General features: G+C 43.1%; 1 protein-coding gene across 1 annotated transcript in view; it reads right to left on the bottom strand.

Annotated features, from left to right (window-relative positions):
• The window catches only part of LOC135546494 (uncharacterized), a 30082-nt gene extending 15303 nt beyond the window's left edge, over positions 1-14779 (bottom strand). The window contains 7 exon segments of the mRNA XM_064974961.1: positions 86-997; positions 1505-1610; positions 1798-1864; positions 2826-2934; positions 3411-3565; positions 12006-12253; positions 14356-14779. Coding sequence (XP_064831033.1) covers positions 86-997; positions 1505-1610; positions 1798-1864; positions 2826-2934; positions 3411-3565; positions 12006-12106 — 1450 coding nt within the window. The 5' untranslated portion in view covers positions 12107-12253; positions 14356-14779.
• Positions 14780-14861: the final 82 nt, after the last annotated feature.

The raw sequence follows: 14861 nt of genomic DNA on the forward strand, positions 1-14861 counted from the left end.
TTGAATGACTTTGAATACATTTTCACACTGGTTTTAGATTGTTGTGTGGGCTCCATGAATTCTCACTTTCTGTCTTAGAACTTACCTACAGTGCTTGGAGGCAGACTATCGTCCTCCTGTCTGATTGCAGTGCCCACATTGCAGGTTCTTATCATCTCCTTGTCCTGCATCTCAATGAGTTGAAAGGCTGCATGCTGAGCAGGCTGGTGGTGAGTAGGGGCTGTTAGTTCTGAACTCGGAGAGAGTGGTATGGACAGAGGTTCTGAAAATGGACCATCAGACCTCTCTCTGCTCTGAGGAGGACCCATACTGACGAACTCTCTCTGGATGAGACCATCGCTACTCTTCTGACCACCTGTGTAGGATTTATCTGTGTTTCTGTCATTATCAGAGTGTGTAACTGGTCTAAGCTCCAACAGTCTGAGAGGCTTTGGCTCACTCAGGGGCCTCAATGGAACTTTAGAACTCTCAGTTTCCCTAAGAAGAGAGGGGGTCCTCACTGAGTTATCTGAGGGCTCCTCTGCTCTCTTCTCTCTCTCATGGGCCTCTTTCTCTCTCTCCAGCTCAGTATTGGCAGAGATTAGGGTTAAATCCTTCAGTGGCTTATGGGAGAGGTGACTCAAAGTGTCCAGTTGCTGACTAGAGGGAGAAACTGGAGTTGCATTGTTCTGTAACTCACAGATGGAAGATGGAGTACTTTTCTCTGACTGAACATCCAATGCCCCCTGGCTGGACTGGTTGGAGCCCCAGCTAGAGCCATGTTGGAGACTTCCCTGAGGGGCAGGGGCGGTAACCTTTGACCCAGCTACATGACCTTGCTGCCCAGGAACGGAGACATCACTGCCTGTAAGAGAGCTCTGAGAGCGCCGGGAGAGGAAGGTTCTCTTCTTGGGCACAGGCCTGAATCCTAGAGAGGACCCTTCGGAGGTGGCAGACCCTGCTGAGTTGTGACTGGTGGAGTCTGCTGTCATGTGAATCTTCAGGGGAGATAAGGGCTCTGTGTGCGTGAGAGGAGATGATGGAGGAGATGATGATTATTTACTGTGATAAGTTCTTGCCTTGTCACAGGCCTGGTTGACATCAGTATCAACTTACTACAGATGTAGGATCATAATTTGACCTATATTGCCACAGCTAAAATAATACCGCAGCAAAAGGATTTGAACGTTTAGTCCATAATGTTGCTTGATTGTGAATATGCTATAAGCTAGCCAAAAGGTGGCTCCATGAAAAGTGCAATACTGTTAATATAGCAGTGTGTTTTTTCTGAATTTATGTAAATCACAGAGCTCATCTGAAGTCCAGGAACATTCTGAGCATCAAAAGAATGACCAAATGAAGATCCTACATTTGTAAATCCCTATTGTGAATCAGCCAAAATAAGTTCTCATAGCATCCTGAAAGATCAGGTTACTCAATTCGACTCAACCTCCTTTTCTTCTATTTACCTGTATGTTTGCATAATGCTTGATTGTGTAAAAAGGTGTATGCACTGCACTCTAACCCGTTTCAGATGCTTTCTCAGCCTCTTGATTTCCATTGGAAAACTGTTTTTCTGTCTTTTCTACTTCCAGAATAAGGGATGCTCGATTAAAAGGATTGTGCCTTGGCTGGAATGAGAAGAGAAGAACATGATTAGGAAATGCAATTGGTTTATGAATCTATATTTCATAATACTGTCATACTGTGATATGGTGATTGGAAAATCAGAAGTAAATCAGAACAAGATGAAAATGCTTTGTTTGTTTATTCTGTTCATGCTTCACATATATTCTCTGCAAATGAAATCTCACATACCCTTCCCGGGGAGCGCACCACTGAATTTAGTCTCTCTTTCTCTGCATCTGATGCACTGGGGCTTTCGCTGCAAAAAAAGACAGAATGACCACTATCAAAATAGAATAGGAATTGGGGTTGTATACTATAAATGAGTAGCCCTTAGAGCACCAGGATACACTGTACTGAAATCTGTGGTCTATTTGCATTTCCTCATGAAATTCCTGAGCACCTTTGTGACTGGCTGTTCAGTGAACACACCTCCTGCATAACTGATGCCTGCTCACATGTGATTAATTGTGACATCAAAGGGAGGCAGGGCTGTGGAAGAGCCGACTCACCTCAAGAGCTGGCTGATGCCCACTGGGAGTTAGGGAGGTAAACACGGCCCATTTGACCTCATGCATAGCATGCCAAACACACCAAGCTTCACTACAAGACGTCACTTTGTATTGACTTTAGGAAGTGGTGTAAGATATCAGAATGAAACATTTTCGGGAAACAATTTCCAAAATCTTCCAAACCCCCTCCCTACGCAAACTCTTGGCAGCCCCCCTCCCGAACTTGAACCGATTCAAATACAAGTGACTGGGCAGAGAATCATACTGCCATGTTATCTGTACAATAACAGCCAAACGTAAAATTAAAGGCCTATCAAATTGAATTACCGACTTCTCAAAATAATCACTTTTTATAGCATTCCCATAGTGACTGACTCCTAGCCTCGTGAGACCACATCCTGTAAGTATAACAGAGCAGACAGATTCCATGCAAACAGTGAGCACCACCTATGTTGACTCCAATTGAGTCACGAGACACACCTAAGATGCACACACACCACAGGACTCAGGAGCTGTTCAAACACCCGTGTATCTCACTCACTCGGTGCAGGCAAGCACTATGATTGATCAATCATGATGAACTGCTATACTGACTTAGCCTTAAGGCATGGTTATGAGACGAGGTAGAGTAATGGGTTACAGTAGAGAGAGGAATGGGTTAGGGATGGATGAGGAAAGAGGGGTGGGAGGAGGGGTGCATTGGATCACCTGTTCTCTTGGGGCCGTGTTGGTGCCACCAGGAGCCTGGCAGGTTTTGGAGGGGGGGTGATGTCTGAGACTTTACCGCTGACTGCTCTGGGTCTGGACAGAGACCCATCTTAAAGAAAGAAAGAAAGAAAGAAAAAAGACATACAGACAGACAGACAGGCAGACAATAAGTGCTTACAGTACCCTCACTATAAACTCAAAAACCCATGTCTGCTGATGATCTGTACATACCAACCCGATATCATAAACTTTACTTATACCACAGCATTGTTGAATAGTTGTTCCTGATTGGTTAGAAGGACGTTCTAGAATGGACATTAAAACCAGATAATGGGACAGTTGGAAAGATATCGGGACACCTTATGACGCAATAAGCGTTTAGTACTAAATACAGTACCTTTGTGGCCTGACTTTGAACTCAAAACAGTGTGGTTTGGTACCACTCTTCAGTACACATTCTACTCTGATGTATGGCTTTTTCATTATACGGCAGTATGTGTGTACTGCACACATGCTTAACTTTGTGTGAGAATGACTTACTGAATGCAGCACTCAATTAGTGTTTGAGCAGTGTTTTTGACCCACCTAAAGAACCTGCTTTCCTCTGCTTCATGGAGGCCAGGATGATTTCGGAGCCATGGATCTTATCCCTGTGTCTCAGAGACTTGGCCTCGTAAAACCACTCTCCTGTCAGATACTTGAGCCTGCTCTCCACTGGGGCGCTGGTTTTCTGCAGCTGCCTGATGGGAAAAACACACACAGGTGCATTACAGTATACAGGGTACGGTACAGTTACCCATTAAACACATTACATAAGCAGAGGTCATAGCTAGAACACAGTTCAGTCAAGGATGTGATTCTGAATAATTACCTTTAGGTAATGCCATTAAATTAAATGGATTTGATAAATGTATCACTAGTCAATTTAAATAACGCCACCTTAATAATGTTTACATATCCGACATTACTCATCTCATATGTACAGTTGATGTCGGAAGTTTACATACACTTAGGTTGGAGTCATTAAAACTCATTTTTCAACCACTCCACACATTTCTTGTTAATAAACTATAGTTTTGGCAAGTCGGGTAGGACATCTACTTTGTGCAAGACACAAGTCATTTTTCCAACAATTGATTACAGACAGATTATTTAACTTATAATTCACTGTATCACAATTCCAGTGGGTCAGAAGTTTACATACACTAAGTTGACTGTGCCTTTAAACAGCTTGGAAAATTCCAGAAAATTATGTCATAGCTTTAGAAGCATTTGATAGGCTGATGGACATCATTTGAGTCAATTGGAGGTGTATATGTGGATGTATTTCAAGAACTACCTTCAAACTCAGTGCCTCTTTGCTTGACATCATGGGAAAATCAAAAGAAATCAGCCAAGACCTGAGAAAAACAATTGTAGACCTCCACAAGTCTGGTTCATCATTGGGAGCAATTTCCAAACGCCTGAAGGTGCCACGTTCATCTGTACAAACAATAGTACGCAAGTATAAACACCATCGGAACAAGCTGCCGTCATACCGCTCAGGAAGGAGACGTGTTCTGTCTCCTAGAGATTAATGTAATTTGGTGCGAAAAGTGCAAATCAATCCCAGAACAACAGGACCATGTGAAGATGCTGGAGGAAACAGGTACAAAAGTATCTATAGCCAGAGTAAAACAAGTCCTATATCGACATAACTTGAAAGGCCGCTCAGCAAGGAAGAAGCCACTGCTCCAAAACCACCATTAAAAAAGTCAGACTACGGTTTGCAACTGCGCATAGGGACAAAGATCGTACTTTTTGAAGAAATGTCCTCTGGTCTGATGAAACAAAAATAGAACTGTTTGAACATAATGACCATTGTTATGTTTGGAGGAAAAAGGTGAGGCTTGCAAACCGAAGAATACCATCCCAACCGTGAAGCACGGGGGTGGCAGCATCACGTTGTAGGGGTGCTTTGCTGCAGGAAGGACTGGTGCACTTCACAAAATAGATGGCATCATGAGGTAGGAAAATGATGAAGATATATTGAAGCAACATCTCAAGACATCAGTCAGGAAGTTAAAACTTGTTTGTAAATGGGTCTTCCAAATGGACCATGACCCCAAGCATACTTCCAAAGTTGTGGCAAAATGGCTTAAGGACAACAAAGTCAAGGTATTGGAGTGGCCATCACAAAGCCCTCACCTCAATCCTATAGAAAATGTGTGGGCAGAACTTAAAAAGTGTGTGCGAGCAAGGAGGCCTACAAACGTGACTCAGTTACACCCGATCTGTCAGGAGGAATGGGCCAAAATTCACCCAACTTATTGTGGGAAGCTTGTGGAAAGCTATCCAAAACGTTTGACCCAAGTTAAACAATTTAAAGGCAATAATATATCCATATATTTATATGTACATACTATTATTCATCCCTTTACATGTGTGTGTATAAGGTAGCCGTTGTGAATTTGTTAGATTACTTGTTAGATATTACTGCATGGTCAGAACTAGAAGCATAAGCATTTCGCTACATTCGATTAACATCTGATAACCATTTGATTTGGTTGAGAGACACACTATAGGCTAAACGTTGACGGGGAAAGGTACATTTACCACCACATGAGTTAACAATCTAAACCTATAGACATAGGAACACAATACAGAGCTTGTGCAAAATAGTTCCACATTCTTTGGGAGGGGAAAACACTTATTTCATTCAATCAGTGTTAAATGAGGGAAGGCTCAACAATGATTACCCTTAGAATTCCTTGTTGGTGATTAAGTAATATGTTTTCTTTGTAACAACATTGTTGAGCTGGATATGCACTGAGAGTACATACAATAATTGCCTGTGAACAAGTGAACAAGCGAGTTTGACCAAGACAGTGACACCATTACTAGTTTCTAATCATGGTTGTTCGTTCTGTGTAACTACTCTCATATTATGAGGGAAACATAATTCCTTGGGCAAACAAAAGGGCCATACCACCACAGGCAACCACCTGAAGCTGCAGCATATCTGTTCGAACACAACTCCTCACTATTGCCACATCATAAACTCAGCAAAAAAAGAAACGCCCTCTCACTGTCAACTGCGTTTATTTTCAGCAAACTTAATTAACATGTGTAAATATTTGTATGAACATAAGATTCAACAACTGAGACAAACTGAACAAGTTCCACCGACATGTGACAAACAGAAATGGAATAATATGTCCCTGAACAAAGGTGGTGTCAAAATCAAAAGTAACAGTCAGTATCTGGTGTGGCCACCAGCTGCATTAAGTACTGCAGTGCATCTCCTTCTCATGGACTGCACCAGATTTGCCAGTTATTGCAGTGAGATGTTACCCCACTCTTCCACCAAGGCACCTGCAAGTTCCCGGACATTTCTGGGGGGAATGGCCCTAGCTCTCACCCTCCGATCCAACAGGTCCCAGACATGCTTAATGGGATTGAGATCCGGGCTCTTTGCTGGCCATGGCAGAAAACTGACATTCCTGTCTTGCAGGAAACCACGCACAGAAGGAGCAGTATGGCTGGTGGCATTGTCATGCTGGAGGGTCATGTCAGGATGAACCTGCAGGAAGGGTACCACATGAGGGGGGAGAATGTCTTCCCTGTAACGCACAGCGTTGAGATTGCCTGCAATGACAACAAGCTCAGTCCAATGATGCTGTGACACACCTCCCCAGACCATGACGGACCCGCCCACTGCAAATCGATCCCGCTCCAGAGTACAGGCTTCGTGTAACGCTCATTCCTTTGACGATAAATGCGAATCCAACCATCACCCCCGGTGAGAAAAAAATGTGACTCGTCAGTGAAGAAACCTCCCAACGAGCTTCAATGCCATACAGCACTCCTTCCGTGGCCTCCAACTGCTCTTAAAACGCTAGTAAAACTAAATGCATGCTCTTCAACCGATTGCTGCCCGCACCTGCCTGCCCGCCTAGCATCACTGCTTTGGACGGTTCAGACTTAGAATATGTGGACAACTATAAATACCTAGGTGTCTGGCTAGACTGTAAACTCTCCTTCCAGACTCATATTAAGCATCTCCAATCCAAAATTAAATCTAGAATTGGCTTCCTATTTCGCAACAAAGCCTCCTTCACTCATGCTGCCAAACATACCCTCGTAAAACTGACTCTCCTGCTGATCCTTGACTTCGGCGATGTCACTTACAAAATAGCCTCCAATACTCTACTAATTGGATGCCGGCTATCACAGTCTCATCCGTTTTGTCACCAAAGCCCCATATGCTACCCACCATTGCGACCTGTATCCTCTCGTTGGCTGGTCCTTGCTACATATTCGTCGCCAAAACCACTGGCTCTAGGTCATCTATAAGTCTTTGCTAGGTAAAGCTCCGCCTTATCTCAGCTTACTGGTCACCACAGCAACACCCACCCGTAGCACGCGCTCCAGCAGGTATATTTCACTGGTCATCCCCAAAGCCAACACCTCCTTTGGCCGCCTTTCCTTTCCTCTGCTGCCAGTGACTGGAACGAATTGCAAAAATCACAGAAGTTGGAGACTTATATCTCCCTCACTAAATTCAAGCATCGGCTGTCAGAGCAGCTTACCGATCACTGCAGCTGTACACAGCCCATCGGTAAATAGCCCATCCAACCAACTACTTACCTCATCCCCATTTTAGTTTTTTTCTGCTCTTTTGCACACCTGTATTTAGTGTTAATTGCTAAATTGTAATTACTTCGCCACAATGGCCTATTTATTGCCTTACCTCCTTACTTCATTTGCACACGCTGTATACAGATTGTCTATTGTGTTATTGACAGTACGTTTGTTTATCCCATGTGTAACTCCGTGTTGTTGTTTTTGCTTTGCTTTGCTTAATCTTGGCCAGGTCGCAGTTGTAAATGAGAACTTGTTCTCAACTGTCCTACCTGGTTAAATAAAGGTGAAATACTCCCCCCCCCCCCAAAGAACACTTTTTGCCAGTCCTGTCTGGTCCAGCGACAGTAGATTTGTGCCCATAGGCGATGTTGTTACCGGTGATGTCTGGTGAGGACCTGCCTTTACAGGCCTACAAGCCCTCAGTCCAGCCTCACTCAGCCTGTTGCGGACAGAGCACTGATGGAGGGATTGTGCGTTCCTCGTGTAACTCAGGCAGTTGTTGTTGCAATCCTGTACCTGTCCCACAGGTTTGATGTTTGGATGTACCAATCCTGTACAGGTGTTGTTACATGTGGTCTGCCACTGCGAGGATGATTAGCTGTCCATCCTGTCTCCCTGTGGAGCTGTCTTCGGCGTCTCACAGTACGAACATTGCAATTTATTGCCCTTTCAGTCCTCATGCTTTCTTACAACATGCCTAAGGTACGTTCACGCAGATGAGCAGGGACCCTGGGCATCTTTCTTTTGGTGTTTTTCAGAGTCAGTAGAAAGGCCTCTTTAGTGTCCTACGTTTTCATAACTGTGACCTTAATTGCCTACCGTCTGTAAGCTGTTAGTGTCTTAACGACCTTTCAACAGGTGCATGTTCATTAATTGTTTATGGTTCATTGAAAAAGCATGGGAAACAGTGTTTAAACCCTTTACAATGAAGATCTGTGAAATTATTTGGATATTTACAAATTATCTTTGAAAGACAGGGTCCTGAAAAAGGGACGTTTCTTTTTTTCCTGAGTTTATATAACACACTTTATTCGATTACGGAAGTGATATCAGGTTTATAATCAAATAATATTTAATTGCATTTGTTTACTTTTTAAATATGCAAACTAGAGAAAAGGCTAAACTGGAACTTGATGATAAACCTGACTTCTTTGAAAAGCTACAGCGTCTTTGCTGTTTGCAAACGTTCTTGTGAAATATAATTCTATATAATAATTATAATATAATAAGAGAAACAGTGCACATGATTGGGAATCTCAAAGGTTTTGCCACTAGCAGGGTTAGGAATCATCTTTCCTTTTGCATTTTACATTTTAGTCATTTAGCAGACGTTATCCAGTGACTTATAGTAAGTGCATTCATTTTAAGATAGCGAGGTGGGACAACCACATATCACAGTCATAGCAAAGTAAGTACATTTTTCCTCTATCAAGAAGCTATCAGCAAAGTCAGAGGGGGGTAGAGTGTGAGTGTTTTATTTTTTTATTTTGGGGGGGGGGTTGTCGGTGAGAAGTGTGGGTACTGTGGGATTATTTAAGATTTAAGATATATATATATATTTTTTTTAACCCTTTTTCTCCCCAATTTCGTGGTATCCAATTGTTGTAGTAGCTACTATCTTGTCTCATCGCTACAACTCCCGTACGGGCTCGGGAGAGACGAAGGTTGAAAGTCATGCGTCCTCCGATACACAACCCAACCAGCCGCACTGCTTCTTAACACAGCGCACATCCAGTGTCCTGGAGGAAACACTGTGTACCTGGCAACCTTGGTTAGCGTGCACTGCGCCCGTCCCGCCACAGGAGTCACCGGTGCGCGATGAGACAAGGACATCCCTACCGACCAAGCCCTCCCTAACCCGGACGACGCTAGGCCAATTGTGCGTCGCCCCACGGACCTCCCGGTCGCAGCCGGTTACGACAGAGCCTGGGCGCGAACCCTTAAGATACTCTTTGAAGACGTAGGGTTTCATATGTTTTTAGAAGATGGACACGGACCCTGCTGCCCTCAGCTTCAGGGGGAAGCTGGTTCCATCATTGGAGTGCCAGGACAGAGAAAGGCTTGGACTGGGCTGAGCGGGAGCCGCCCTCCCATAGGGGTGGAAGGGCCAAGAGACCAGAGGTGGCAGAACATAGTACTCATGTTGGGGTGTAGGGTTTGAGCATAGCCTGAAGGTGGGGAGGGGCAGTTCCTCTAGCTGATCCGTAGGCAAGTACCATGGTCTTGTAGTGGATGGAAGCTTTGACTGGAAGCTAGTGTAGTGTGGGGAGGAGCAGGGTGACATGGGAGAACTTCGGAAGGTTGAACACAAGGTGGGCTGCAGCGTTCTGGATAAATTGCAGGGATTTGATGGCACAAGCGGGGAGCCCAGTCAACAGCGAGTTGCAGTAGGCCAGACGGGAGATGACATGTTTCTGGATTAGGACCTACACCACTTCCTTTGTGAGGAAAGGTTGTACTATATGAATGTTGTAGAGCATGAACCTGCAGAGCGAATCACTGCTTTGATATTTGCAGTGAATGACAGGGTGTTGTCCAGGATCACGCCAAGGTTCTTTGCATTCTGGGAGGGGGACCCCGTGGAGTTGTCAACCGTGATGGAGAGGTCTTTGAGCGGGCAGGCTTTCCCTGGGAGGAAAAGCAACTCCGTCTTGTCGAGGTTGAGCTTGAGGTGGTAGGCAGACATTCAAGCTGAAATATCTGCCAGGCACGCAGATGCGTGTCGCCACCTGGGTGTCAGAAGGGAGGAAGGAGAAAAATAGTTGAGTGTCATCCTCGTAGCAATGATAGGAGAGACCATGTGAGGATATGACTAGCTGAGTGACTTGGTGTATAGAGAAAAGAGGAGAGGGCCTAGAACCGAGCCCTGGTGGACACCAGTAGGGAGAGTACATGGTGCAGACACAGATCCTCTCCAAGTCACCAGGTAGGAGCGACCTGCCAGGTAGGATGCAATCCAAGAGTGTGCATAGCCTGAGACGCTCAGCCCTGAGAGGGTGGAAAGGAGTATCTGATGGTTCACGGTGTCAAAGGCAGAGGATAGATTTAGGGGGATAAGAACAGAGAGAGTCAGCTTCGGCGATGTGGAGAGCCTCTGTGACATAGAGAAGAGCAGTCTCGGTTGAGTTACCTGTCTTGAAGACTGACTGGTTCTAGTCAAGAAGATCGTTATGAGAGAGATAGCGAGAGAGTTGGTTGGCGACAGCACGCTCAAGTGTTTTGGAAAGAAAAGAAAGAAGAGATACCAGTTGTAGTTTTTGACATCAGAGGAGTTGAGTGTTGGTTTCTTGAAGAGGGGAACCACTTGGGACATTTTGAAGTCAGATAGGACATAGCCAATGGTCAACGATGAGTTGATGAGGGAAGTGAAAAGTTCTCCAGAGATGGTCTGGAAAAGGGAGGAAGGGATGGAGTCGAGCGGGCAGGTTGTTGGGCGCCGACCTCACTAGTCGCTGGATTTCATCTGGAGAGAGAAGGGAGAAAGAGGTCAAGGTGTAGGGTACTTCTGTGTGAGTGGGACCAGTGGACTCTATAGGTTGAGTGAATAAGGAGCGGATATTGTCAACCTTCTTTTCAAAATGATTGACAAAGTCGTCCGCAAAAAGGGAGGAGGGAGGGGGTGGAGGATTAAGGAGGGAGAAGGTGGAAAAGAGAATGTAAACAACCCTGGTCATGTGAAAGGGGGTAGCACAGTATTACACATGATTGGCGCTAATCCTTTTACGCTAAGGCAATGGCTGTACACAGACAAGTCAACCATACAGAGTCAGTCTCCAGTCTTCTACTGTTAGAAATAGACTTGTCTGGCCAACTCCATTACAGAATGAATAGGCCTTTGTTTCTCAACTTTTGTCTCACTGTGGAACGGCTTTGACAAGAAGGCTTAAGACTGAAGCTAATTTAAGATACCCAGTTGTCCTTAGATGGCACATCTGAATGTGTAATGACATGACAAGAAATTCTAAGTATGTCTGAGTATACATCAACACAACGTTGTTTATGTAGTGGATGTGCCTCAGGATTCCATGGTTAAACGCAGTGAGGTGTATCTCTGTGTTCTACCTCTGACGGTATCTATTTCGGACCATCGAGCCTGCATTTTTCTCTCCCACGTGGTTCTGTAACATTGAATTGGAGTGATAATCGAATTGCTTATCTCACATTGAAGCCTCTCTGTGGTGTAGGCTGTGTCTGTATCCGGCTGAGTTATTATTATATTACAGGCAGACAAACATCACCTCACCAGCCTGTTTACCACTCCCACACAGGTTGGGGAGGTTGACATAGACCCACTGTCTTCATAGAATGAAAGGGAATGAATAGGCACTAAAAAAATAAAACAATATTGAAAACATTGCATTATTGCAAATATTGCATATTTACTTGCAATACACAAGGCATGTATTTGATTACATAACTATAATTTCAGCTAGAGGGTGGAGATGCTATAAGTGGGGCAACACTAATGCTGTAAAAATAAGATGTGAAAACTATGAAATACTCTAATCACAGTCATGGTTCAGAGCTGTGAGAATATGGCTATCACAAACTCACTTGATCCTCTCCTCCTCTGCTTTCTTCAGCTCTTCGTCTCTCTTCAGCACAGTCATGATCATCGACTGTTCCTCCTCCGTCAGATGGCTCAAGTCTATCATGGTGACTCAGGTTCTCTCTCTCCCCAAGGCTGGTATGGATAGGGCCTGGAGTTGGGCCTTGTGGCCTGTTGAGGCAGTCAGTGATGGGATGGGCAGCGTCTGTCTCTAAGCTCAGAGCTCCAGAGGCATTGCTCAGGTATCTAGCATCTGCAGAGTTGATATGAATATTCAAGGTAAGGTGATAAACCTCTTCATGTCAAGATCAGGCTCTGCATGGAGAATGTTGTGAAGACTGTAAATGAACAGTCAATCGTGCTGGATCAAACACTAATTCAGTCAATCATGCTGGATCAAACAGTAATTCAGTAAATCAAGCAGGATCAAACACTAATTCAGAAAAGCATGCTGGATCAAACACTAATTCAATAAATAATGCTGGATCAAACAGCAATTCAGTAAATCATGCTGGATCAAACAGAAATTCAGTAAATCATGCTGGATCAAACAGTAATTCATTTAAGTTAATGTGATTTTCCTCTGCGGTCACATGGACTAAGTGTACTCCGTATTATGTTCTCTCAATTACAAACAGCTCTGATGATGTGCAGTGGGTGGAGAATTGGACTAAAGTGGTTCAATTAATGTGCTTTAGTTTTTTTCTGAACAATGGAGAGATCAATGCCTTGTTAAATAAATCACAGTGAGTGAAATAAGGTGATTAATCATGATTTACAGTCATTGAGAAACAAAAGACTATGTTGAGTTGGCAGTCAGTTGAAATCAGAATGACCGTAATTTTCCCATACCTATGCTGGGTATAATTAATCCCTAAATAGGTAAGATTTATTCCTGTGTAAACGATCTGACATATTGGCTGCCTTCACACACACAGACCAATTCTGATCTTTTTTCCACTAATTGGTCTTTTGACCAATCACATCAGATCTTTTTCAGAGCTGATCTGATTAGTCAAAAAACCAATTACCAAAAAGATCAGAATTGGGCTACCTGTCTAAATGCCATGTTGAAACCCCTCATTCAAATGTTTTTTTCCCTTCTCAATGAAATTCTGCTGACTTCCCTTAGTTTGAATTTAGACAGGTTGCCTGCTTTACTTAAATAAATCACATCTCTATAAATACATTTTATAGTTTGTGCTACCCTGTAGGCTACATTCAAAGACACACTTTGAGTATTGTTATCGCCAACTCGATGATAAAGTAAAATAAAATTGATGTTGACACGAGAATTCACTGTCAATTGAATATTCAGAGTCATGTTCCTTGATCCATAAAGCCAACTTTTGCACGTTAAATACTACACAACTCGAGTTGACCAGAGATCTCCTGTTGACTTCAGGTCAACTCTGATAGAAGTTATGAATACTTTGTCCTTCATTACCAACAGCAAATACAAAACCAGCAACCTTGTGAAGACTTGTTAGTGAAAATGGCTTATAAATGTTGGGCAAACAGCTAAAAAGCATACAGCTGAAAAGTTACATGAATATGGAAGCCACATAATGAATGCTACCTCTGTCCTGTCTCTGTAATTTGGACATTGATGTTAGCTATTCACATTATAGTTCAATGTAAGACATTTCATAGTGTCATATTGTGGGTGTGAACTGTCTATAAATCAGAGGTAGGCTTTTTTTTAATATATATGTAGTAGCCAAGTAGCAGACAACAGTGATAACTTATAAAAGGAAATGTTTTGTGCAATGTGATGTTTTTGCCTACTTAATCTGTCTCATAACTAAGTTAGTGTAATTAGATAATTAAATTGCATCAACTCATGTCTTCTCAGAAAGAGACGCCCTAAAGCTCTTTAAAATAAATTTACATTTGTTGTATATAGGACAACAATGAGATCAGCCTTGTAAAGAAAAACACTATCATTATTATTTATATATATACATTTTTTTTTTATGTACACCTGCACATGCCCACGACATGAAAAACACCACCAAAAAGTAGCCTAAGTAAAGAATAATATGGAATACACAGCAAAGGTCTCTGAAGTCTAAATTCATTGTATGATATTTTCTGTCTAGCCTTAGGACGTTTGATGCAGCTTGTAATCATATTCGTTCACAAGTGTTGCCTTCTGAACTGTGAGGGTTGACAGCGAGTAAAAAGCCTGTGTTATGTCAAGAACAAATGTCATTGTGGATAAGGCTTCACAACGCTCTCATGTTTTCCTCATAAAACGTTAAAATCTGAAAGAACAGAAGCTTGATATCTTATTTTGTAACTTTTTGCAGACAAATACATACCAACCAAAAAATAGTAAGTAAAAAGTTTTACCTTGTTTTGGAAGCTACCTCTGTAGAGAAATTCGGAAATCCACTGGAGGGAGGTGGGTCAGACTCAGGGGAGGTATGCGCTTCACTCAAACGGGTTAAGTGCCCATAATGACTGCTGGTCACTGTTCAATGTCAACGGCCAACTTTGATAGCAGCCTATAATGTAGCAACTTCAAGTGTATGATGAGCTAAAATCATTGAAAAGCCAGCTGTCCCAACAAAACGAGTGTTATCGTTTTTACACACGTGTATCTAGGCTAAAGTTAATGTAATCGTACTACAATCTTATTACAGTGCCAATGCCACAATGGGAATAAATACAATTGTGTAAAATGTACACGAGGAACACTAACAAGGTGCTAATTTATTAGCCGTGCCATCTGGCATATTCCCTGCCAACTGTGACATTCTTAACTTCAAGATCCAACCCACAAAGTCATGATGAATATTGCAATAATAGCGGTGAGTATGTTTGTCAAGGGGGTGTAGACCTGAGACTTGTTGGAA

The sequence above is a fragment of the Oncorhynchus masou genome, chromosome 9, assembly GCF_036934945.1.
Source record: "Oncorhynchus masou masou isolate Uvic2021 chromosome 9, UVic_Omas_1.1, whole genome shotgun sequence".
Classification (NCBI taxonomy): Eukaryota; Metazoa; Chordata; class Actinopteri; order Salmoniformes; family Salmonidae; genus Oncorhynchus; species Oncorhynchus masou.